Source organism: Leucoraja erinacea, chromosome 4, assembly GCF_028641065.1.
Source record: "Leucoraja erinacea ecotype New England chromosome 4, Leri_hhj_1, whole genome shotgun sequence".
Classification (NCBI taxonomy): domain Eukaryota; kingdom Metazoa; phylum Chordata; class Chondrichthyes; order Rajiformes; family Rajidae; genus Leucoraja; species Leucoraja erinaceus.
In genome coordinates this window covers 92,737,920-92,765,899 of record NC_073380.1, presented here as the reverse complement: position 1 = coordinate 92,765,899, position 27,980 = coordinate 92,737,920, and the positions used below count along the sequence as shown (strand labels likewise).

Below are 27,980 nucleotides of genomic sequence, written 5' to 3'. Positions count from 1 at the left end.
TTTCCATGATGTATCTCCAACTAAACTAAATCTACATCCTGGGGCCAATTCTCAGCATCCAATTAACCTTGGCAGACAGGAAACAAAGAGTAGGGATTAACGGGTCCCTTTCAGAATGGCAGGCAGTGACTAATGGGGTACCACAAAACTCGGTGCTGGGACTGCAGCTATTTACAATATACATCAATGATTTGGATGAAGGGATTCAAAGTAACATTAGCAAATTTGCAGATGACACCAGGCTGGGTGGCAGTGTGAACTGTGAGGAGGATGCTCTGAGAAAGCAGGATAACTTGGACAGGTTGGGGGAGTGGGCAGATGCAGGGCAGATGAAGTTTAATGCGGATAAATGCGAGGTTATCCACTTTGGTAGCAAAAACAGGAAGGCAGTATACTATCTAAATGGCGTCATGTTGGGAAAAGGGGAAGTACAACAGGATCTGGGGGGTCCTTGTACATCAGTCTATGAAAGTAAGCATGCAGGTACAGCAGGCAGTGAAGAAAGTGAATGGCATCCATTTTAGAATAAGGCTGTAACATAACAAAATGTGGAAAAAGTGAAGGGGTCTGAATACTTTCTGAATGCATGGTATAGTTCTTGAGGGTGGATGTGCAATGCGTGACGAAAGGAGCAAGCTTCAGCTCCAAACGTCAGTCCAGTGTCATGGTGGAAATACGCCTAACTGTTTCAATCTTCCCATGCATAGGTCCACCTCATGAACCCGGACTACATCCCAAAACCCTGCTGTGCTCCCACCAAGCTGAATGCAATCTCTGTGCTCTTCTTTGACGACAGTTCAAACGTTATACTAAAAAAGTACAGGAATATGGTGGTCAGAGCATGTGGCTGTCACTAATGGGGACGTGCATGGAATCTTCAGGTGTCCTGAAACTACTGGAGGAACAAAATCCTCAACATAGTGATTTTTAAAAAGATCCTTGGAATAATACCTCTGTAAATAATGTTTACAACTTTTTTTTTTAAAGAAAAAAATTCTACTTAAAGGCAGTTGTAATATATATTGTACATAGTTTTCCATAAAAATGTAATTTATTTGTTTTTGGGTTTGTTTGGTGACTACGTTTTAATCTAGGGACCATAATGATGTTGCTAACAGTTCATGGCGTTCCAGGGTGGAAGATGCAGTGTGTAAGATAAGGGACCAAGTTTCAGATGCAAACTCCACTTAGCATTATGACAATCTCCGAGGCGACTTGTCAGAGCCCTGGTTTGAACAGAAACTGCACATTATTTTTATAAAACGCACTCTGGACAATCATTTACATTTTTTTAATTAGAAATTGCCAAGTAGTGTAAACCTTTGATGTAGCATCTCATTTTTTAAAAAATGATTTTATATTGTACAAAAAATAAGTGCCGACCATACAAGTTTACTGCTATCCACCTCCCACCTGGAAACATACAAATCATTCTCTAACACACATGCTAACAATAAAGGATGTTAAAATGAAGTGGTTTTCCTTTGCAATTTGCTCACTCATTTGCAGCAACATGTATGAATAGTAAACAGTTCTACATCTCGGGTCTGTGTTCCCAGTACCTCACACTGTTTCAAATGGCTCTGCCCAGAATCACCACTGCAATAAGACTGTAACATTTGCTATTTTGGAAGTCATATTTGTCTTTTTTTTTTAAATAACATGGTTCTTTCAGCCACTTTCTTTCATACACTTTAGTCACGTTTTTAAAAAAAGCCTTGAGTTAGTTAATTTCAATAAACTGCAAGGGGAGTGCAAATGTTACATGGTAACTACTGCAATGTCTGTTTTAGCCCCCGTTAATGAATTGTCGAAGTGATCAAACAATTCACTGAAATCTCAGCAATTGATACTGCCCAGTTTCACAATTCGCTTTTTGATTTTTAAGCAACACAAGTTAATCAAACTATACAAATCCAACAGTCACTCGCACTGCACAGACTGGCTTCACTTCTTTCTAACTCGTGCAGGCTGAATGGGGTTTTAAGAGATGCTGAGGTATTCAGTTTTAAGCCCACAGTACTGCAATTACTAATCAAGTACAGCTAGATGATTATCCGTTAACTACATATGAAACACATCCACATAAGTGTTAAGCTGGCAGGCACAGGAAGCAAAATCTCTTATTTCTACGTCCATACACACACACACACACTCAGAAGGCACCACGCTGATTAAAAAATCATAGCCAATTTAACCATTCAGAAGGCTGGAAGTTGCTGTTCACCTTTTGCTACATACCTTGATAGAGGAGAGAGTACAACCACATTTCTGGCAAAGACAAATCTGGGCACAATTATACATCAGTGAGTTGAGGTGGTGGCCGAGCAGGAGGTCTGCACACTACAGTTCATCCTTGGCCTGCTGGAGGATAAAACTGTGAAGACTGTCCAGATCCCTGGCACCATTATGCTCACTTAACATCTGACCTCCACGGAATAGCAGTAGAGTAGGATAACCACGGACCTGTCAATACATTTGTAAATACATTCAACATTTTAAAACTTAGGGAGACATTACAAACAAAGCTGCAAGTCTGAAGCAAGAGACAATAGATGCAGGAGTAGGCCATTTGGCCCTACGAGCCAGCACCGCCATTCAATGTAATCATGGCTGATTGAACAGGCTAGATGCAGGAAGATTGTTCCAGATGTTGGGGAAGTCCAGGACCAGGGGTCACAGTTTAAGGATAAAGAGGCAATCCTTTAGGACCGAGATGAGAAAAACGTTTTTCACACAGAGTGGTAAATCTCTGGAACTCTCTGCCACGGAAGGTAGTTGAGGCCAGTTCATTGGCTAAATTTAAGAGGGAGTTAGATGTGGCACTTGTGCCTAAAGGGATCATGGGGTATGGGGAGCAGGTACAGGATACTGAATTGGATGATCAGCCATGATCATATTGAATGGTGGTGCTGGCTCGAAGGCCCGAATGGCCTACTCCTGCACATAATTTCTATGTTTCTATCCACATTCAGTACCCCGTTCCTGCCCTCTCTCCATATCCCCTGACTCCGCTTTCTTTCAAGAGCCCTATCCAGAGCTGCCAAATAGTACAGATTTTCTGTATTTTGTACGGAAATGCGATTAGAATACGTATGTACGCATTTGTGTTGTTAAATACGGAGTTCAGTTCAGTCTGAAGAAGGGTCTCGACCAGAAACATCACCCATTCCTTCTCTCCGGGCTGCCTGTCCCGCACCAGATTTAAACAGAGCGCTGTCAGTTTAACGTGTGGGAATTTAAACAAAGAGCTGTCGGCTACAGCGCTATGGGTTCTAAAAGTAGCGCTGCCAGCTGGAGCGCTATGGGCTTTAAACACAGCACTATGGGTCACAGACTGTTGAGGAAAATGTTCGTATAACAATGGGTCTTTGGAATTCTCTTTCTCAGTAGTAGTTGAGCCTTTGTTTAGTTTTCAGGCAGTGGTAGAATTCTGGATAAACCCAGTGGTGAAAGGTTACCAGTGGGATTGCAGTTACATTGGGATTGGCTCTGATTTTACAGAACGCTGGGTGGGCTCAAGGGGGAGAGAGGGAGGGAAAGGAATAAGAGAGGGAGAAAAAAGGAAGGATAGTGGGAGGGTGGGTAGGAGGGAAAGGGGGAGGGAGGGAAGGATGGAGGGAGGCTTCCAAAATGGCTTCTACATCATCATCTGGTGCTAAAAGCAAGAAGCAGCTGTTCAAACAGCAACAGTATACAAAGAGATGGCAATGAATGCACTGTCAAGTAAGATGCGTAGAAGACATGTCAATTGGTAGCAACGTTATGCATTCTTGTACTTTACATGGATATGACTGCACATAAAAAAAAAAACATTTTTTTCAGCAAAATGGCACTGCGTCAACATTTCCTCAGCAAAATACTGATATTCAGGTACTAGAATATTTAAATGCTCTGACAAAACTTGGCAGCTCTGCCTATCTTGCTCTCTATTAAAAGTATCCAGAGAACCAGTCTCCACTGCTTTCTGAAGCAGAGAATTCCACAAGACTCGCAACTCTTGTGAGGTGGGGTGGGGCCAAATTGAGATAGAATTAAAGAGAAACTGCATGTATTTTGAGTAAGAAGGAACTGCAGATGCTGGTTTACATCAAAGATGGAAAAAAATGCTCTCATTTTCCCCACGTGTTGTGCTGCAATCTGGATTAGTTTCTGCTGTCCCTCTCCTGTCTGTTAGCATTCCAGATTTCCCTTAAACCTTCTTACCTACTGAATACAACCCCAAAATTATCCAACCTTGCATGAACTCCCATCTCTGCTACAACGTCACATTTCGTTGAGACACCGTTGGAGACCATTTAGTCCATTCTAGGATTGCTGAGAACATCAGTCTCATTCCCCAAACACCTTGCAACCTTGACAATAAACTCAACTTGACTCTCAACAATGTTGCAACTTTGACCATAAAAGTCGAAATGCAAGTTGAAAAAAAAAGATCAACTTCTTTCAAAATGTCCAATATTTTTCCTTTTAAAAACTTACCGAATACTGATTGCACAGGGATCGCTCCGCCGTACAGTCCACTTTGGCGATCTTGATGTCACTTAATCCAGGATACACTTGTTTGGCAAGTTCCTCCCAGGTTGGTGCGAGATTCTTGCAATGACCACACCTGTGGGCAGAGATAGTTTGGATGGATTAGAATAGTGGCCCACAATAGTTCAAATCTAAGTTTCGGCTGATTGCTGCACAGTAATACCTGTGGGATAAAATGTCTGAACTATTTGACAAATAAAAATTGCAGAGTGTCATCTTGCAAATTCTGGAGGTCTCTGGTCCTTATTTCTGATTTATCTCGATGTAAAACTCGCACCGCAGACAACGAAACAGAAATTCAAAGGAGATCTCCTGGGTGCATTACACTGCAACTGGGTGTAAATACTACCAATTTTTTTTCCCCAGGGGAATCTTCCATGAAGTGTTGTCTTGGGATGAAAGCCAGAGAAATCATTATGAATCATTGGAATTCTCTGCCCCAAAAGCCTGCAGAGGCTGTAAATGGTTTCAGTGCCAAGATGGATCGATGCTTAGACTACCCAGGAATCAGTGGTTTCAGAGATTAAGAAGGAAAGTGCAACCAGGACCAACAAATGAATCAGTCATATGGCGAGGAAACAGGCCATTCAGCCCAACTTGCCCACGCCAACCAACATGCCCCATCTACATTAGTCCCACATGCCTGCGTTTGATCCATATCCCTCTATATAATATAATATAACACCATATAACAATTACAGCACGGAAACAGACCATCTCGACCCTTCTAGTCCGTGCAGAACACATAATCTCCCCTAGTCCCATATACCTGCGCTCAGACCATAACCCTCCATTCCCTTCCCATCCATATAACTATCCAATTTATTTTTAACTTTTTTAAAAGTTAAAAATAAATTGGAATTGAAATCTATCCTATCCATGTACCTGCTTAAATGTTGCGTGAGTCTATTACAAAACGAGGCCGGATCAAGGGCTCACAGAGTTTTCTCCTCTTATTTTGTATGGTAACCTCAATAACCCTCAGAATCCTCACAGTCCAGAGTCTTTCACAGTATACACTTTCATTAAGTATAACTGCTGATTTGCACCAAGTATTGGCATCAACAGTTGCCTTAGGAGTTTCTGGACATTTCAGATCCAACGGCACACATTACATAGAGTTGTACAGCACGGAAACAAACTTCCCATACAAATGGACACCACACTAATGTCTACATCAATTCCCATTTTATCTTCTCACATCCCCATCAAAAACACATCTTCTCATTTCTGCTGCCACTCACCCACACCCAAGGGGAAAGTTACAATGGCCAATTTGCCAACCAGCAAGACCGGAGAGAGAAAACTGGAGTATCGAGGACTCACAGGAAAGACAGATCATGTTGAGATTGAACCCAAACTCCAGGTCCGTGAGGCAATGGCTCTTCTAGCTACGCCACTATTTAATGATATTGCAGCTGGCCTGGTTATAATCAATGCCAATACACCACTATTGTTCAGCCATCACTTTCCTTCTGACAGGCGATGAAATCTGCACCATATTGGCAAGACCAAACAAGTGGGCAGTCGTTTCGCTTAGTCTGCCTGGACCCACGTGATCTCCTGGCTGCTAAACTCTTTAATTCCTCTTCCCACACTGACACCTCTGTCCTGGGCCTCTTCCATTGTCACAATGAGGCTAAACACAAATTGAAGGAACAGCATCGCAACCCAAGACTGGTTGTCTCCAGCACAGCAGTAATAGCTGCGACACAAAGTGGTGGAGTAACTCAGTAAGTCAGGCAGCATCCCTGGAGAACATGGATAGGTGACATTCTGTTTCTTGATTAGCAAGGGTGTCAGGGTTTAGAAACATAGAAAATAGGTGCAGGGGTAGGCCATTCGGCCCTTCATGCCTGCACCGCCATTCAATATGATCACGGCTAATCAATCATCCTGTACCTGCCTTCTCTCCATACCCCCTGATCCCTTTAGCCACAAGGGCCACATCTAACTTCTTAAATAGCCAATTGAACTGGCCTCAACTACCTTCTGTGGTAGAGAGTTCCAGAGACTCACCACTCTCTGTGTTTATGGGGAGAAAGCAGGAGTGGGGCTGAGAGAGAAAGATAGATAAGCCATGATTGAATGACGGAGTAGACTTAATGGGCTGAATGACCTAATTTTGCTACGAGAACTTACGTGTCCCTTCGTCAGCTGGGAATGTTCTGAATATCACGACTGGCCTGGTCAACAATCAGTCCAATGAAAACTACAGACAGACATGCGACTTACCAGGGGGCGTAAAACTTCACAAAAGTCACGCCCGTGGCTATGGTCTGCTCAAAATCACTTTCAGTCAGTACGAGAATTTGATCCTGTGGAGAGAGGAGGAGGAAAGGGTTGTCACGGGAGGTGAAAGGGAGATGCAAGGCAGCCAACGGTCTCTCTGTTCACCCCATTTTAAATGTTAAAAAGTCCATGGCAAAGTAATGTGGATCCTGTTGACTGGTACATGTGTTGCAAACCTCCACAGGTCATTCACAGTGAGGCCAAGAGATCAACAGGCAGGGGCACTGTACTTGGTGGGATTAGGAGTGGAGTTAAGGAAAGTGCGGAGGGTCTGCCACTTAAGAAGCAAAGTGCGAGAGGGTACACATCTGCAGCCACTACAGCACACCACCCCAGTTCTCCTGACTAAGCTTCTCCCTGGAGAGGTTTTTCCGGGTGTGCTTCATCCCACATTCTGGCGCAGGTTTGTAGGTTTAGAGTCTGAAGCTACCTTACTTTGCTCCATAGAGCACCCCCCGGTTCGATACCTTCGATTTTCCAGCATCTGCAGTTCCTTTCTTGGTGCTGTTAGTATGCTTGGGAAATTGTAAACGCTAGTGGTCTGAACGCTGGTCTGCACGTACTAGGTGGGCTGAAGGGCCTGTTTCCACACTGTATCTCTAAATTAATCCAAACCCTGCCTGGACAGGGAGTGGTGGAAGCGAAACTGCAGGACTCTAGAGGGGCAGTGATTTTTCCAGCCAGAATAGACAAAATGAGAGGAATGGTCTCTTGTGCAGTGAACACTGATGATCCATTAGTTTGTAGTTTCTCCTCAGGGTCATTTTCCCTGGCCTTTCATAGAATGTGATCACTGTTGACAAGCCAGCATTTTCCACCCATCCCTGATGTACCCTTATAGCACCAAGCGAGGAAACTGAGAACCAGCCACGTTTATGCTAGATTAGTCAGGCAAGGTTAGCATGAACACATATCCTTCCTGAAGGATATCAGTAAACCAGAAAGATTTTTGCAACCATTCCCATGGTCACCATTATTCTAACTAGTATTTTGTCCATCAAATTTATTTCAGATTATCTATTCTGCACAGTTCCCATGAGTTTTGAACCCGTCAGGGAGCTAAACTCCAAACTTCTAGATTACTGGTTTCTATAATCCCGTTTGTCAGTTTAAGCAGCAAGATTCAACCTTTCTCCTCCCAGGGACCAACAGAAACAAACTGATTGCTGGAAGGGACACGTCTTAAAACAGCTCAGAGTCTAGAATCATTAACGGTTAAAAAGAAACCATATGATTAGAAGAGCATTTGCTTGCCTGGTGAAACAGTGAGGTGACCAATCAAAGTAACGAAAAAAGGTTAAAACTGCATTGTTCAAGCAAGTTCCCTCCCCAGTGAAAACTCCTCGTCTGAAATACCAGTTCCTCCTCGTCCACTTCCTTCTCTCCTCCTCCGCCTCCTGATCCACCTCTTCCTCTGGTTCTTCCTCTTCCTCATCTTCACCACCTTCATCTTCGGTGAGTTGAACAACCTTCAACTGGGTATCCACATATTCTTTGAGGGAGTCCAGATCTCGCTTTCCCTTATACTGATCGGCCTAAGGAAGAGATTTGAAATTGTTTGAATACGAGGCTTCACCATTCGAGTATTCCACAAATGTAGGGATATGCTCCCACCGGCTCAAAAAGCAGGATTCCCAAAATGACCGCCATGATAAGACACAACAAATGAGAAACACTTGGATTGCCCACCATTCATTCACCAAACTGGGCAAAGCACCAATATATTAAAATTGGGATTCCTTTGCTATAAAAAACTCCAGCAGTTTACTCCATATAAAAGGCATAAAAAACAGACTTGTGCATTTTCCAGATACAATTTCATGCAAGACCAACAGCAGCAATGGTGTGGGGTTGTGAAAGAGTTCTCTCCATGCTGCCTTGTAAAGTTGGTCATATTTTGTGGGGACGGGACGGTTGGTAAATAAAAATAAAAGGGGTTGGGCAGGGTTGATAATGGTGTCTGCGACTCCCGGGGAGACCACCCAGAGCACGGAGTGGACCGATTGCGTCTGCTGCTGTTGATGAACTCAAGCGCCCCTCAGTCAGTGACACTGCTAAGACAGAGCGAGCTGGCAACAACAGACAGCTCAAGGATAGCCGTCATCAAACCGTATACGTACAGTTTTTAAACATATAACATCATAAGGCGACACTTCAAATTATATATGTTTGCTACTGTGACATGATCCTGGACTCTCATACGTTGCACCCTTTTGGCCAATTTCTAAGTGTAAGTATTTAGTGGGCAATAACATCACATCGTATGACATCACAACAGGAAGTATCTGGTCCAATTTCACCAGGGATGGGACTTCAACAGGAAGTGGGCGCAAATGACTTTTTTAGGTACAATTACGATTATTTTTTTAATTAGGCTCAAAGAGTTCAACGAATCAGGCAGCGTCTCTGGAGACACAGAACACTGACGTTTCAGGTCAGAACACATTTTCAGTCTGAAAGGTGGGGTGCGACTAGAAACGTCACCTATTCCTTTTGTCCAGAGATGCTGCCTGACCCAGTGAGTTACACCAGCCTTTTGCATCTACCTTCGGTATAAACCAATATCTGCAGTTCCTTTTTACACAAACAGTTCAATGTCTAGACAACCCCCTCCCCCCTTCCACCACTGCAGTCCCATGCTCACATAATATCTAATTTGCAGCGGTATTTCATTTTGTACACCCCCCTATCCAAAATAAGTAAGAACTAAAGGAGGAGATAAAGGAGAAGTTTCATACAGCAGATTCAATGTGGAAAATCTGTGTCACCATTTTAGACCCCCAAGCTGTACTTTACGACATACTTGAAGTTAATGAGCTCTGCAAAGTCCAGCATGTTACTGGAAGCAGGCGAGGAGATCCAGTTAGCAGAAACAAAGCACTTGCCTTTTCACCGTCCTTGAACCAAAGCAGTGTTGGGTATCCCCGTACCTGGCTGTCAGAGCACAACTGCTGATGAAGCGTACAATCCACCTGGAAACAAAGCACACACCATTAGCACCCAAACCAGCTGCAAGGATATGGCTAAATGTTTAATAAAGAACTGCAGATGCTGGTAAAATCATAGGTAGACACAAAATGCTGGAATAACTCAGCAGGTGAGGCAGCATCTATGGAGAGAAGGAATTGACGACGTTTCGGATCGAGACCCTTCTTCAGAGTTCATTGTGAGTCTGAAGAAAGTCCTCGACCCAAAACGTCACCAATTCCTTCTCTCCATAGATGCTGCCTCACCCGCTGAGTTACTCCAGCATTTTGTGTCTACCCACAAGGATATGGCTATAGTCAAAGAGTGCAGATCCTTCCGTTTTGCCCAGCTAACAGTAAATCCTTAGAATTTAGAGATACAGTATAGAAATAGACCGTTCGGCCCATTGTGTCCATGCCGACCAGCGACCACCCCCTGCACTAGCAATATCCTACACACGAGGGACTATCTACAATTTTTACCGAAGCCAATTAAACTACAAACTTGTACGTCTTTGGAATGTGGGAGGAAACCAGGCACCCGGAGAAAAAACACACGAGAACGAACAAATTCCGTACAGACAACTCCGTAGTCAGGATCGAACCCTGGCGTGGCAAGGCAGCAACTCTACTGGTGTGCCACTGTGCCACCCCTCACAAAGGGTGGTGGGTTTTTGGAACGAGCTACCATAGGAGGTCGTTGAGGGTAAGGACTATTGCAATTTTTAAAAAAACAATTAGACAGATACATGGATTGGGCAGGTTTAGAGGGATAAGTGTAGATGGGGATGTGTAGATGGGATAGGTTGGCAGCAGAAGGAATTCCACCATCTGATAAACCACCGAGCTATCCACCATCCCCTCAGCCACCTATACTGGAAGAGTCGATGGTTCCTACATTGCAAGTTCAAAGATAGCTGATGAGGCCAAAGTCACCTTGACCCAGAGAGACTGCCTATGCTTTACATAAAATTTACTTGAAGTCCTTTGGGACAACTTTCCATATAGAATCAACCAACATGTTCATAGCGGGCAGTTATCTCTGTTCCCATTAATCTGAGAATGCCCTCAGCAGAATCATAGACAATTCTGCTCAAACGGCAGAAACCTGGCCAGTGAACTCATCATCAATGTAATTAGAATATCAAAGGTACACAAAAATGCTGGAGAAACTCAGAGGGTGCAGCAGCATCCATGGAGCGAAGGAAATAGGTAACGTTTTGGGCCGAAACCCTTCTATTTCCTTCGCTCCATAGATGCTGCTGCACCCGCTGAGTTTCTCCAGCAGTTTTGCGTACCTTCGATTTTCCAGCATCTGCAGTTCCTTCTTAAATAATTAGAATATCAGTTGATTTGGAACATAGGAAGTGATTTCTTCACTTAGTGGCCTTCTCAACCAGGAGATTGCTCCCACATGGTAGTGCTGGGAATTATATTGCATCCGACCAAAGTGAAATGCAACCAATTCTTGAGACGTTTACAGGTTGCTATATAAAGCTTGCACCCATGATCATTTTCACACCGACACCATGTGTCGATAGATATTGACAAGTTTGTTGAATAGAACTGTCGGTCTTCAAGGAGAATCAGGAAGGGAAATGGGTGTGGAGTTTACAACAGTTTGTAATGTATGGATTGTTAGACTGTATACAAGACAGGGTACCCTCAGCCCAGCAATCTCTTCTCTAATAGCAAACAGCTCTTCCAGTCCCAAAATCTATAGAACGCTCCGCCACTCGCTGAAAATGCTTTATGCTTAAAAACGTAGCCTGTTCCTCTCAATGCCCCCACCCACCTTGCCAATTTTCACACTGTCGGAATGTTCATAGGTTGCTGCCAACTGTTCCCACGTTGGGGCCAGTGCTTTGCAGTGACCACACCACGGAGCAAAGAACTTGACGAAGTGGAAGCCTGGAAGAGATTTTTATCATCAGTTATTAGATGCTGACATAATATATATATATATTATACACATGTGTGTGTGTGTGTGTGTATATATATATATATATATAAAAATATTTGTGGGTGTGTGTATATATACACACATATACTATACACACACCAATATTTTTTATATATATATACACACACACGTATAATATATCTCATATATACAATATTGTTATATATCACATATATTTTATATATATACACACACACACACACACACACACACTTGTGTATAAAAAATAAATGCACTTAGCAGTTAATGCGTCTGCTGAGAATTTAGAATGGAGATTTCTAAAATGAAAGAAGAATATTTTTAAATGTTGCTCTCTTTCTCTTGTAAACCAAATGTTTGTTTTAGCCTAGAAACTTGCCAGCCCACCCCTTGGAAATAGAAGCATTTTATTTTGTCAGCATCACCAATACATAAGCCAAAAGATGTTATGTTATTGATTCAAGATACAGGCATTCCTGGCAAGGTTGGCCTCCTTGCTCTGTTTCCCCATTCTTGCCCTGTTGCTGGTGAAGGTGCTTCCACAGCACAGCGCTCCAAGATCCTGATGCGATGACAATGGGGAATATCCCAAGACGAGATGGTGCATGACTTCGTGGGAAAGTCGGGAGCTATTGGCTTTCTTGTTGGCCCACGTTGCAGTCATCACAGGCTTAGGATGTTTCATGGGGAAGCCTAAACTTAACTATTGCAATGTGCCCTCAAGACCAAGCATTCTGCAGCCACAGTGCACCAATGACAATGTCATTTAGAATTCCTAGCAACCCCAAGGCATTGATGTAATCATGTCAAGCTAAATTCCACATGAAATTTAAATTGACTGAAGAGGGCACACCAGAACATTTTTGCAAATCACTCAGAAGACATCCTTGGGAGTGTAACAATGCCTTCTCAAAGGATGAATGATGCAGACATTAATTTTCATAATGAACTTCTCAACAATCAGATCCAATTGTTCAGTTGCTAAAAAAAACCTTGTCTTATAGAAAATCACATGATATAAACTTGCAACACCCCCCCCCCCCCCCCCCCCCCCCCCCCCCGCCTCACAAAATGTTCAAAATAGATGTAATTTTAATAGCTAAAACTATTATAAAGTTTTATAGAGTTTCATTGCACAAGCATTAATTGAAGTGATTGCTTGTTAATTTGGTGCAACTGACAGATTGTGTTCTTAACAGACAATGGTGCCTGGTTACTGCAGTGAAGTTACATGGAAACAGTTTTTTTCCCCTTAGTTTATTTTCCACAACAGCTTTTTTTCTGCCTGTTAATTTCCAAACTAACTTTTCTGTATTTCCTTGTTCCTGATTGAAATCATGTTATAACCAATCTGACCACATGAATGCATTATAACCAATTTGTGTTATGGAAACAAATATTATAGCAGAACTATGTCAGGGTTTTTTTTTTTTAAATTTGCTTACACATTTAGTTAATCCATACATAGAAACAAAACATGGATGTAAAAAAAGACCTTGGGCAGTGTGCAGCTTGAAGTTGTTGTCTGACAAATCATACAAGCCCTGCTTGGCTTCCGGGATAGTGGGAATCTCCGGTTCCGATTCAGCCTGTTACAGAGAAAATAAAATACTTGTTCATAAACCTTGAAAGCACATTTTGCAATTACAAACAGACAAAAATTCAACATTTTTAGATATCAGTCGTATATACAGCACAGAAATTGCCCCTTTGACCCACTATCTTCATACTGACCCCAAATTACGCTAATCCCATTTAACAGCACTTGGTCTGTAGTCTGAAGTATTCCTTAAATGCTGCTCGTTAGGTGTGCAATTACAATAACTGCAATCCTCCTCATCCCTTCTGGCTGAAAAAAAATATTGGTCAAGATCCCTTATATCTCCCAGATACTCTTACTCCTTACCTGAAAACGTTGCCATTGGGAAATGTTTCTTACCATCTACCCTCTCTTTGCCTCAGCTCTATCTACCTTTTATTCGATTCTCCTCCTGCTCCAAGGGAAACAAGTCTAATCTATTCTGAAATGCTCCATGCAGGCAACATCCTGGTCAATCATCTCTACAACATTCTCCAGTGTAATCACATCCTTTCTCTAGCGTGGGGACCAAAACCGCACGCAATATTCCAGCTGTGGCTGAACCAACTATTCATAAAGTTGTACCAAGACCTCTCTGCACTTATATTCTCTGTCCTGGCTAATGAAGCCAAGTATCCTGCCCACATTGTATGCCGCATTATTTACCTTCACTGCCACCTTCAGAGATCTTTGAATTTGTACATCAAGGCCCTTTTGTTCCTTCAGTATGATTCGATATTGACTGAATATTGTTTCTTTGTTTAAAAAGAGTGGCTGGGATAAGCCAGGTTGCTGCAAGATGAAGAGCCTTCATATCAGTGGTGGGATGTTACTGGAGAAAATTCCAAGGGATGGGATTTATGTATGTCTAGATAGGTGGGGACCAACTAGGGACAGTCAGAATGGTTTTGAGGAGGGGAAATCCTACTTCATTAATTTAATTTGAAAATTTTGAAGAGGTAACTAAGAATACCGATTCTGCCGAAGGCAGGGCAGTAGACGGTGTCTAGATGGCTAATGCATAAAGTAAGATCAATATCAACCTCCTCACTATCAATAATACTGCCAATTTTTGTGTCACCTACAAACTTACTAATCATATCTCCTCTGTTCACTTCTACATCATTAATGCATATAACAAATCACAGGAGCTTCAACCTGGACTGCTGGGGTACACTGTTGACTATTGGCTTCCAATCACAAAAGCAACCCACCAACAACAACCCCATCTCCTAAGACCAAACCAATTTTGGATCAAATTTGCCAACTTGTTTTGGATCTTGTGGGCTTCAATCTTTTGGATAAGCCTTCTGTGAGGGATCTTTTTAAATGCCTTACTGACATCTATGTAAATTACATTCACTGCTTTGCCCTTTTAATATATTTAGTGACAGCTTTACATTTTTCAATTAAGTTAGTCAGACAGAATCTCCCACCAGTCTATGATCTCACCATTTTCCAGTTTTCCTCTTCCCTCCACTTTTAGCAATTTCAGATTTTATTTGTCTCTCTCTTCCACCTCCTAACGACCTTTGATTCACTAGATATTACCACCTCTTTTAGCCAGCAGCACTACACCACACAGCGATATTCAATCCATCCTAACCTCCACCCATTCTCAAATCCACTCCACCCCTAACATCAGCTCAAAGTTTAAACATGTTTTCTAATTTAGATGAAAGGCTACCTGCTTCAAGTCTAGTCGTCAAGAGAGTTTCTTGTCATGTCTCCCAGATAGGACAATGGAATTCTTGATTTGCTTCAGCACAACAGAATATAGCAGGCATGAATACAGAACAGATCAGTGTGTCCATATACCATTATATAAATATATACACACATCAATAAATATGCAGATAAATTACAAATAAACAGATAATGGTCTATTAATGTTCAGACATTTGTTTCAGTTGAGTTTAATAGCCTGATGGTTTTCGGGAAGTAGCTATTTCTGAACCTGGACGTTGCAGTCTTCAGGCTCCTGTAGCGGGGATATGAGTGTGTGGCCAGGATGGGTCCTTGATGATGTTGCCAGCCTTTTTGAGGCAGCGACTACTATAGATCCCCTCAATGGTAGGGAGGTCAGAGCCGATGATGGACTGGGCAGTGTTTACTACTTTTTGTAGTCTTCTCTCTCCAGTCACAGGGATGGCACCATGCCATAACCTGTAGAACCACTGCCTCACAGCTCCAGACACCTCCCAATCCTGACTTCGGGTGCTGCCTCTGTGGAGTTTGTGCATTCTCCCTGTGACTGTGTGGGTTTCCTCCGGGTGCTCTGGCTTCCCCCCCCCAATCCCAAAGACATGCAGGTTGGTAGGTTAATTAGCTGTTGTTAATTGTCCCTTGTGTGTAGGTGAGTGGTAGAATCGGATAGGAAAATGGTAACAATATAAAGAGAATAAACGTGGACGAGATTAGTGTAGCTGATGGTCAGTGGAGACTTGTGGGACAGAAGGCCTGTTTTCATGCTGTATCTCTTTATCTATCACATACTGCCTAAGATACGAGTATTTCCAACTTCAGTTTGGTTTTTAACTCAGATTTCCAGCATATGGAGCGTTTTCTTCCTTTGCATATGTCGTTCCACACACATTCAACATGCCATCTGACAACCCAAATTCTTCACCTCAGCCAGTGTTAACTCGGAGGTAAAGTTATTTCACTGCAATACATCTCAAAATGTCCCCTTCGCATGCAATTCAAGTGTGAAAAGGAAATACATTTATTTAATCGTATTAGCATCCACAGTACAAGGTTTAGCACACCATCACTACAGCTTGCTAGCATCTCCTTAAATCATGCAGATGTTTTTGTTGGTTGGTAGAAGTCCAGAAAGCGTAATCATTAATTATGTTACGTTACCAATTTAAAAAAACAGATCATGCAAGCATTGAACATAAACCACACAAACAATCTGCCAATTTCATACTTTGCAACAGTGACTACACTACTAAGGTTTTTAATTTCCTTCTTCTGGAACCATGTGGAAGCAATCAAAGTGTGCCAACTCTGGGCAGAGCCAGGATATTTTGCCTGTCATTCCATGTTACACACACCACCCTGGCTATCCCACAGCGCCAGGTTCGATTCTAACCGCGGGTGTTGTCTGTACGGGTTTGTACGTTCTCCCTGCGACCACATGGGTTTTCTCTGGGTGCTTCAGTTTCCTACCACCTTGCAAAGACCTGCAGGTTTATTGGTCAATTGGCTTCCATAAATTGACCCTAGTCTGTAGGATAGAACCACTGTGGGGGTGATCGCTGGCTGGCTGGCGTGGACTTGGTGGGCCAAAGGGCCCGTTTCCACACTGTATCTCTCAAAGAAACTAAACAAGCCTTGGATCATCCTGTTTGGAGTATCCACATATAACATGGTGCTCATTCATATGAGGAAGCTAGAATGTTGGGAGCAAAGAGGAAAAGAGAGCCTCAAAGTTCAAGAACCGATGCAACATCACCCATACATCTTGGTCACCTGTGGGGAAGGAACATTCGAGGCCCGTTTGCTCCACACCTCCGTACATGCCATGGACTAGATGTCATGGCCTTATTCAAGAATGAGTGATTAATAACAAAACTTATCACGGAACTAGTTAGAATAGGTCACATTTTAAACCATGCAACTCACACACTTAAAACAGGAAAGAGTTATGCAATATAAATGAAAAGTCTTCATAATCCTGACAATCTTTTACCCTCCTGCTGTTCAGAAGATGCCACCAACACTGGCTTACACAGGGACCAGGGCTCAAAGGTGGGCGATAAGGGCATTAACACATCTTGAACCCGTTTAGACTATTAACTAGGTGGTTACAATGGAGAAATTCAACGGGGAAGACAGATCAAGTGGTATAATCAAAATCAAGACAAAGTTGGTAGTGAAGTGAGGAAACACACAAGAAGCACTCCATCGATCAGACAACTTTGAACGCTGTGAGATAGGTTTCTTTAATATGGGAGAAATTCCTATAGGACTGCACTGAAGTAGTCTCACACATAGAGGACTGTTCAGCCACTCATCCAGCCAACCAAGCATCAGTTGCAAGAACCAGATGCTTGCACATTCTGTACCCCATTGCAGTTTCTCAGGGTTATTTTAATACAACAGTGGCCTAAAGTTAAACACAGACGAATTAGTCATCACTTATCAAATCCCCTGCCATCCAGTACACACCCCACTCTATTTGCTGTCATTTATGCCACGTTTACCAACCACAACATTTGCATCACAATATTTGCATAGTCTCTGCTCAGTGACCTACAGTAGAAACTACTCTTTAAATATACCATTTTAATCTCCGAAAATAAGGAACTGATTCTAGAGACAAGCTCTCCAGCTTTTAACTACAGCGTCAGTTATACAACACGGAAACAGGTCTTTCAGCCTGCCTCATCCATACAGACATTGATGCCTTTCTGAGCTAGTCCCATTTCACTGTGTATCCATTTAAACCATTCACATCCATTAAACTGAGCAAATCGCTTGTATCATTTGTAATTGAACCCATCTTTCTCTGGCAGCTCATTCTATATACCCATCATCAGGTGCGGAAAAACTGATCTCTCAAGTTCACTTTAAATATTTCTTCTCTCACCTTTCAGACTCCCCAATTTCATGGGGAAAAAGTCTGTGACCATCCACCTTATTTAAGAGTTTAAGAAGGACCCTGGAATCGAATTTGTGCACCTTAAATAGAACTCTGTAAAGTCATCCCTCAGCCTCTTTCCTCCCAAGCTCTATTTATAACTCAAACCCTCCAGTTATTGCAACATAGAACCAGACAGCACTCGGACAGGCCTTTCAGCCCACAATATCTGTGCCAAACAAGATGCCAAATGTATCTAAACTTTTCTGCTTGCTTGCGATCCACATCCCTTCAATCGCTACATATTTATTTGCCCATCGAAAAGCCTCTTAATGCTACTATCATATCTCCTTCCACCACCATCCGTGACACCATGTTCCAGGCACTCACCGATCTGTGCGTAAAATAACTTGCCCCACACATCTCCTTTAAATTTTCCCCCTCTGACCATGAAATGATGCCCTTTAGTCTTTGACATTTCCACTCTGGGAAAAAGGATCTGATTGGTAATTCCACATATGCCTCTCACAATTTTATCAGGTCTCCCCTCATCCTCCAAAGCTCCAGAGAGAACAATTCAGGTTTGTTCAACCTCTTCTTATACTCTCTCATCCAGCCAGCATTCTGGTAAATCTCTTCTGCACCTTTTCCAAAGCCTTCACACCCTTCCTATAATGGGGCATCCAGAACTGCACACAATACTCAAAATGGAGCCCAACTAGTTTTATTAAGCCGCATCATGGCTTTATGATTTTTATACTCAATGCTCCTTGTGAACCTTTCCTGCATCCTCTCAAGCTTAATCACATCCTACAGTAATGCAATTATAATTCACTCAATACTCCATGTGTGGTCTCACCAATGTTGTATACAGCTGTAATATATGCCCCAAGTCATGTCATGGATCTTCCTTATCCACCATTAGTCACTGTTCAATAGCAAGTTCAAGAAAACAACATATGTTTCAACATTAGTTTCAACCCTTCAGACCACCATGTCCTTGTCAACCATCAGGACTCACCAATACTAATGCCATTTACTGGCACAGTCCAAGGCTCGCCATGCCTTGACAATTCCGGTGAGCTCTAGATACTTTACAAATGTTGTGAGGGTCTCTGCCTCTCTCAGGCAGTGTCTTCCAGATTCCAACCACCCTCTAGGTCAAAAAACATCTCCTCTAAATGTCGTACTACTCATCTTAAAGCTCTGCCTTGTAGCTTTAGGCAACTCTGCTATGAGAAAATCATCTCACAATTTTGTACAACTCTATCAAACCCCATCTGCATCCTTAGCTCTATGTAAAACAAACCCAGCCTGTTCAGTCTCTCCTCATACTGAAATGCTCCATCTCAGGCAACCTCCAGGTGAATCTCCACAGTGCACTATGAGAATATCCTAATCCATTATTATAATTTTATCCATTATTATTTTCCAAGTGCCAAATCAATGGTAATCCTTCCCTTATTCACTCCCAGGAGCGAATGACACAAAAAACAGTCATACAAGTTGCAAGTAACTAATGAAGTTGGTCAAGTTAATGGATGGATGGATGGGTATTGGATGCTGGTCTGAGCATGGGTTAGCAGCAGGAAATTTCTATCTCACTTGGACTCATTCATTGCAGTTCATTACTCATTGTTTGTGTCATGGCATCCAACAATACAGACACGGGCCTCTCAGCACCCATGTCCACTACGATCATTGTACTAGTCCTCTTTACCCACATTTGGTCCGCAGCCTTCCACGCCTTGGCAATTCAAGGGCTTGCCTAGTTACTTCTTCAATGTTGACAGTACTTGCCTTCACTATCTCAACCAGCATCACCCAGGTTCCAACCATTCTTTTTGTGAAAACAATCGCCCCCACTAACTTACTACCCTTTACCATTTACTCATGCCCATCCACCTATAACCCTCCCTCTGGCTTTACTTTTCACTCCGCTTCCCTCCTTATCTGATACAATTTTGTCTCCGTTGTTTCTCACTCCATCCATTTGCCAGTGCCATCTCTCCCCCCCCCAACTGTATCCACCTATCACTTGCCAGGCTTTGCCCCACCCCCACCTTTCCTGCTCCCCCCCCTCCCCTCACTCCATGTCTGAAGAAGGGTCCCGACCCGAAACATCGTCAGTTCATTCCCAGTACAGATGCTGCCTGATCCCCTCCCCTCCCAAAATATTCCTCCAGCAATCTATTGTATTCAAGAATCCAGCATTTGTGTTCCCTTATGTACCTATCCTTCAATGATGTGTAGAAAGGAACTGCAGATGCTGGTTTATACCAAAAATAGCCATAAAGTGCTAGAGTACTTTGTGGCTATCTTCACAAGATAGCAGGCAGCTATCTGGAGAAAAAGGATGGATGACAACTCGGACCGGGACCCATCTTCAGGCATATAAGATTGTTAAGGGTTTGGACACGCTAGAGGCAGGAAACATGTTCCCGGTATTGGGGGAATCGAGAACCAGGGGCCATAGTTTAAGAATAAGGAGTAAGCCGTTTAGAACGGAGACGAGAAAACACTTTTTCTCAGAGAGTGGTGAGTCTGTGGAATTCTTTGCCTCAGAGGGCGGTGGAGGCAGGTTCTCTGGATGCTTTCAAGAGAGAGCTAAATAGGGCTCTTAAAAATAGCAGTCAGGGGATATGGGGAGAAGGCAGGAATGGGGTACTGATTGGGGATGATCAGCCATGATCACATTGAATGGCGGTGCTGGCTCGAAGGGCCAAATGGCCTACTCCTGCACCTATTGTCTATTCTCTCTGAAGAAGGGCCCCGACCCAAAACATCACCCATCCTTTTCCTCCAGAGATGCTGCCTCACCCGCTGAGTTACTCCAGCATTTAGTGTCTATTCTTCAATGTTCCTGGGCCTAAATTCTGGAACCCCGCCCCAACTGCAGTGGGGGCATCTTCAACCAGAAGAACAGCAGCCGTCACCAGTTCTCACTTTAAGCACTGATCTATAGACTTACAGCAGGCTCAGTATTCACAGTCTGGAGCATCCAGGTTTCAAGTGACTGGAAGTCGCGAGGCCCCTTATATTTCACCGCTTCCTGGTCAGGTTTGAACAACTTTAGTCTGTGGAACAAATCAGAACACACTTTGGGAAAAGCGAAACAACAGTGCAGGCATGTAACCTATCTAATGTCAGTAGCATGAAAAGATGTGGAAGGATTCATAAAAAGTTGACTATTTTTACCCAAGTTCAAGCCATCTTTCAATGTTTTGTTGTCGGGAGCAGCAGAAGGTAGAGGGAAAAAGAGGTGGAAAGGAATGAGGGGTGAACAAGTAATATTTAGGCAAACAATTAAGGTGGTGGTAGTTGATTAAAGTCAACACTGCAATAATGAAGTTGCACTTTGCCTCATAGACACTTAATTACTGCAGTAAAGGGCACTAGCACCACAGAGGGAGTTACCTCATATAGCCTTTACAGCAGATTATATTTGCAGAACATACTCAGAATATTGTATTCAGAACACTACTTGTCCTGACAGAATCTCTAAATTTGTCAAATCTGCAGGGAATGATTTTGAACCAGACCAATGGTATAATGAACCCATTTAACATAACGTGAGATTTTTTTTAAACATATAGAGAGAAAGTGGTTAGAGTTTGGAATGCGTGATGGGATGTAGTGGTGAGGGCGGGTTTGACTATAGTATCAAAAATAATTTTCACTGTAACACGAAGGTGGGATATTTTGAAAAACAGAATCAACCCCTCTTCCTACCTGATCAAAGGCAAGGAGCAAACGAACAAACCTTCTGTAATGACAACACTATACACCTTCAGATAACACAAACCACCAACTGGTTGAGTGCCTTACATCTCCCTGGACTGCAAGACATTTAGAAAGATCATCAAAAGCAACCCCACTGCCAGACTTACGTAGGATATCCTCGGACTCCGTTATCAGAACAGATCTGCGTGTCTTTGGTGCAGTCAACTTTAGCAATGTTAAGTGGAGGTTCCTCCATGGTGTTGTACTTGTCCCCCAGTTCATCCCACGTAGACTGAAGCCTCTGACAATGTCCACACCTGTATAAACAAACAGCATAAGTCGGCCAAACTCCATGGTGTGTTGAGTTTAAACCAAAGTTTCGTTTGAGGCCTGAAGCTTGAGCTAGCATTCAGTTTCCCCATGAAGCAAATATTTAATTCTAAAGCAAAATTGAGTAAATTTGCAGGGACACATTGAGTGGCAAACGCCTCAAGTGGTCTTCAACAGCACAGCCACATATTGTCAGGATACCCATGTTTTTGCTATTCAGTGTGGAAAATCAAATGGACCAAAGAAGGTTGAACAAAGTACTTGGTGCCACAGTGGCACGGCAGGTAGAGCTGCTGCCTTTCAGCAGCAACTAACTCCTCTGGCAGCTTATTCCATACACCCACCACCCTTTGTGTGGAAAAGGTTACACCATAAAAAGTTACTTCTTAAAAACACTTTAAACAAAAAACATAGAAATCATAGTTCAACAATGCACTAAAACATGCTTTTAATACGTCAAATTTAAAAAAGTCCCTTCCGTTGAACTATTGCATTCAAGTGTAAGTTAAAAGTCGCTACAGAATGCACCAGATTCCACATCACTGTTCGGAACCCTTCAATTTCAAGCTGAAAAATGCAAAAGCTCCGTACTGTGGGTGGGGGGGGGGGGGGACACCCCCCTCCAACTTCCTCACCCCCCCTCGGTCGCTACACTCCCTCGGGCTTGGTCTCCTACAATTTCTCACTCCCAAATCACACCCAATGTCAGCAGCCCTGGGTAACCCCATTGGGAGAAAGCACCCTCCGAAGAACTCGTATATTTCCATGTGATATCCATTCTTCTGATCTCCTATAAGGATAGCAACAATCTGTTATACCGGGTGTCATTCCAGGAATCAACCCAGTGAATCTTCTCCACGCTGCCTGCAATACAAGCATATCCCTCTTTCAATATAGAGACACGAGCTCCTCCCAATACACACAGGTGCCACCTTACCAGTGTCCTGCAAAGGAACACGTACTTCGAAACTCTATACCACCTGCAATTTTAACCAATCTTCTATAAAACCACTTCTACTGTTTAGTATGGAAGCAACAACGTGTGGTGTCTTAAGCTATTTAGAACCAGCTATATCTACGCTGATGTCGCATACAGACATTTGTAGTGTAGTATGGCTTGAAGGGGAAGATGAGGCACCACCTTCAACAAGAGAGCAATGCAGTTACACCATCACAGACAGATACGCCTATAACAGGTACATTGGTGAGGATGGAGAGGGGGCTACACAGTGGCACAGTGGTAGAGTTGCTGCCCTACAGCACCAGAGACCCAGGTTCAATCCTAACTACGGGTGCTGTCGGTACAGAAATTGTATGTTCTCCCTGTGACAGCATGAGTTTTCTCCGGGTACCCCAGTTTCCTCCCAAGCTCCAAAGACGTACAGGACTGCAAGTTATTTGGCTTCAGATTCAGATTCAAACTTTATTGTCATTGTGCAGTGTACAGTACAGAGACAACGAAATGCAGTTAGCATCTCCCTAGAAGAGCGACATTCAGTTAAATTGTAAATTGTTCCTAGTGTGTAGGATGGTGCTAATGTACAAACAAGGTGATCTCTGGTCAGCGTAAACTTAGTGAGCCGAAGGGCCTGTTTCCACACCGTATCTCTAGAGTCTAAGGTAAAGGCTAAAGATACGGTCAGGTAGGTTATGACTTGTAATTACCACCTCGCCAACTGTCCAGGGCATCCGGTTTGCCCTTCAGGACTCCCGGGTCAGAGGTGGAGATGGTGTCCCCCACACCCATGTATTTTCTGTGCCAGGAGTCACTCCTCTTGCAAATGTCTTGTTATACAGATTGTCTTGTTATGCAGATTATGTGTCTTGTTATACAAATTGTATATCAAACCTCAGCACAGCAGCAAATCCTGTTTTACAGGAATGTAGATTCAATGCAATTTGATATTAAGCCCTATAAGTATGAACCATTAGGAGACATTTGGTCAAGGCTCCAAGTTTTAGATCAGGGAGATATGTTTTAAGTAGCATTATAGAAATATGGAGAGGGAGTTCCAGGATTTAGACCCAGAAACATTGAAGGAGGAATACATGAGACTAGGTGCTGGAATCTTGAGCTATTCGGCACAGAAACAGGCCCTTCTTCCCAACCTGCTAATGCCAAATGTGTCCATCTACGCGTCCCATTTGACTACGCTTGACCCATGTCAATATGCAATAGGTACAGGAGTAGGCCATTCGGCCCTTCGAGCCAGCACCCACATTCAATGTGATCATGGCTGATCATCCCCAATCAGTACCCCGTTCCTGCCTTCTCCCCATATCCCCTGACTCTGCTATCTAGCTCAATCTAGCTCTCTCTTGAAAGCTCTCTGGAAGGCTTTCCCATCCATGTATCTGTCCAAATGGTCCCTTAAACGTTGTCACTGTATCTGCCTCAACCATTTCCTCTGGCAGCTTGAGCCATATACATAACCAACATAACCACCCTCTGTGTGGAAAAAGATGCCCCTCAGGTTAATGTTAAATCTTTTCCCTCTCACCTTCAACCTTGGCCTTCTAGATCTGGATTCCCCAACCGTGGGAAATAGACTGTGTGTTTAATTTAGTTTAGTTTAGTTTAGGGATCCAGCGTGGAAACAGGCCCTTTGGCCCACCTAGTCCACTGGTGACCAATGATCATCCTACATGCTAGAGGCAATTTACAGAAGCCAATTAACCTACAAAAGTGCACGTCTTCAGAATGTGGGGAAAACCGGAGCACCCAGAGGAAACCCACGCGGTCACAGGGAGAGCATACAAACTCCATACAGACGGTACCTGTTGTCAGGATTGAACTCGGGTCTCTGGCACTGCAAAGCACCAAGCCTGCCACTGTGCAGCCCCACGTGCATTTAGCCAATCTATGCCCTTCATGATTTGATATCGCTCAGTAAGATCACCTCCCAGCCTCCTGTGCGCCAAAGAATAAAGTCCAATCCTTCTCCATAACTCAGTGCTGGTGAAGAAAACTTGAAGACCCTTAAAGAGGAGATACCTGGACTTGACAGCTAAGAGGACCCAGGTTTCACCTCGATATTGGGTGCTTGTCTGTGTGCCATTTTCACATTCCCTTTGTGAGTGTATGAAGGGCTAAAGAATGCTGCCGTTTCCTCCCACATCCTAAATACATACTGGCTGGTGAATCCTTTCTCTCTAATTTTCAGTTTAGCCACCAGGTGTTCAAACTGGACCGAGAGAACAAGGAGCGCATCAAATATGAAATATTCTTTTTTAATTTCTGCTCCAATACTGCAAAGATAAAAGTAGTAAGACTGCTGGTTATTTTATCCACTGCAGTTCCCGATGGAATGCCATCAATGTTACAAAAAACACAGTAGCTGGGCTAGTAATTATATGACAGAGAGCAGTACAGCACAGGAACAGGCCCATCGGCCCATAGTGTCCGTGTCAAACACAAGGCCAAGATAATCTCACCAGCCGGCACGCGATCCACATTCCTCCATTACCTGCACATCCACGTGCCAGTCTAAAATCTTGTTACATGCCATCTCGTCCCTCTACCATCACCCTTGGCAGCATATTCCAGACAACCACCATCCCGTGAGTAAAAATAAAATTGCCTTACCCAGTCCCATTCCCATGCTGACCTTTCTGTTTTTCTCCCAGTCACTAACCATTTTAACTCCCCTTTCCATTCCCCACTGACCTTTCTGCCCTCCTGTATAAGGGCAAGCCAAGTGTATTCTTGGTGACCGTTTCATTGAACACTTGCGCTCAGTCTGCAAAGACCTACTGCATCTCAAGTTTACCAACCATTTTAACTCCTCTTCCCATTCTTACACTGACCTATCTGTCCTGGGGAAACTGGTGGAACAGCACGTCATATTCCACTTGGTTGGATTACAACCCAACAGAGATGAACATTGAATTCTCCAGTTTTAGATAACCTCTCATTGATCCCCAAACCCTTACTCTCCCTCTTTTCCCACCCTGTGCCCTACTTGGACTCTCAGCTATTTCTCTCCTCCACCCCTTTCCTCCCTCTGGCTTTACAAACCCCAACTCTTCAAACCATCTCACACCTTCCTTTCTTATCTCTGGTCTTTGTTCCATCTGCCTATCACAAAAATTCCTTGCCTATGTTGACCTGTTACCTGTGTAGGAAGGAAGTGCAGATGCAAAGATAGACACAAAATGCTGGAGCTACTCAGCAAGTCAGGCAGCATAGCTGGAGAAAAGGAAAAGGTGTTGTTTCGAGTCGAGACCGTTCTTCATTAGTCTGAATTCCTCATTTAATTAAATTCTTCATTTAGTCTGAAGATTGGACTCAACACAAAACGTCACCTATTCCTTTACTCCAGAGATGTTGCCTGATCCGCTGAGTTACTTCAGCATTTTGTGCCTAACTTGACCATTACCTGCCACGCTGTGTCCTGCTTCACTCATTTCCCTGCATTCTTCTCTCCCCCCCGCCCATCATCAGTCTGAAGGAGGGTCCCAACACGAAACATCACTTATCCATGTTCTCCAGAGATACTGCCTGACCCGCTGAGTTACTCGAGCACTTTGGGTCCTTTGGTGCATTAACCAGAATCTGCAGTTCTTTAGTTTGATTTAGTTTATTCCAACGTTGGAATGTGGCAATTCATACAAAGGGGAAGGATGCTTGAAGTGATCAATTGTGTGGCTTATAGAAACATAGAAAATAGGTGCAGGAGTAGGCCCTTCGGCCCTTCGAGCCAGCACCGCCATTCAATATGATCATGGCTGATCATCCAACTCAGTATCCTGTACCTGCCTTCTCTCCATACCCCCTGATCCCTTTAGCCACAAGGGCCACATCTAACTCCCTCTCTTCTCATTTCTTCATTGTACGTATAACAGGAAGTGGAGGAAGGTTTAGATACGTCTCGAACTTCTTCCAACAGCGAGGTTAAATCTTCGCACCAGTAACCAGTCACTGAGCACAGATTTGACAAAGGTGCCGCTAATTCATAAACAACGACTCGCCCGCGAAACAAACGGACTAGACTAGTTTTTTCTAAATGCACGTTACGTAACTTGATCTTGCATTGCTTTTCATTTTGTGCCACGTATACACACAGCGGGCCACATGGGTGGAGATGAAATTCAGTACAAACAATGGGGTTAGCAAACTATCCCGCTAAAATAAAACATTTAGCAGAACCCTTTACAATGCACTGAATTTGTGGTTATGCTCTGAGCAGGAGCTGGCTGTGAACTTTCAATATTGACCTCCTTGGTTATCCACTTAAATGCCATTTGCAAAATAGCATCTGCATGTTATAACCATATAATTATAACCATATAACAATTACAGCACGCATGTTGGCGGATGAGAATTCAAGCCGTACCTAAACGTTTGCATTCCCCTTCCCCAAAGAATAAATGCAATACACCATTAACAGAAGTAGAACAAGGTGCCAAGAAAACTTTACCAGGGCGCAAAGAACATGATGAAGTGAGGAGACATCTGCACTGCATGGCTGAAGAGATCCGCATTGTAAAGGTGTTTGCTGTGTTCGTCCACTGTGTCCAGCTCTTGCAGGGAGCTCCCCAAACCGCCCAGGAGAAGAGCAAGCAGCAGCGGGAAGGCTGAGTAGGATTTAAAAGCAGCCATCTCTCGTTCGACTGCACTTGCAAAGATAACTGTGCACGGGAGAACCGGCCCGCTGTTCTGCAAAATTAAAAACAAAATTAAAAACAACAAAAAGAAGTGTACGTGGAATCCACTCCGGCAGCCGCAAATTGGACGGCTTGCAGAGACGGGAAAGGGAAATACCTGCCTGTTTTACAACAGCTTCACGTCAGTTCATATGGTAACCTCGCACGCAATTGCAACGCCGGTATTGTCAATCAAGCGTTTCTCCGTCCCTCTGGGAGGAGCGCGGCTGCAGGATGCGTGGCTTGGGCAGCATTGCTCCACTTACCCTGGATATCAAGGTGCCTGCAGAACAGGGGCAATGCCAAAGCAACCTGGACTACAAAGTATAGATACAGATTAGTTTATTGTCCGATACACCAGGGTGCAATGAAAATTCT

At 43.4% G+C, this 27,980-nt stretch overlaps 2 protein-coding genes across 2 annotated transcripts in view; one reads left to right on the top strand and one right to left on the bottom strand.

The window, feature by feature from the left end:
• bmp6 (bone morphogenetic protein 6) overlaps positions 1-1,658 on the top strand; it is a 141,807-nt gene extending 140,149 nt beyond the window's left edge. The window contains exon 9 of the mRNA XM_055634800.1: positions 708-1,658. Within this exon, the coding sequence (XP_055490775.1) occupies positions 708-857 (150 nt within the window). The 3' untranslated portion in view covers positions 858-1,658. The remainder of the gene's footprint in view (positions 1-707) is intronic.
• Positions 1,277-27,714, bottom strand: txndc5 (thioredoxin domain containing 5). Its single transcript, XM_055634799.1, is given in 11 exon segments — positions 1,277-2,466; positions 4,483-4,612; positions 6,772-6,854; positions 8,185-8,213; positions 8,216-8,363; positions 9,714-9,800; positions 11,590-11,705; positions 13,232-13,325; positions 20,875-20,980; positions 21,794-21,943; positions 27,377-27,714. Coding segments are annotated over 11 exon segments (1,248 nt in total). The 5' UTR covers positions 27,559-27,714; the 3' UTR covers positions 1,277-2,343.
• Positions 27,715-27,980: the final 266 nt, after the last annotated feature.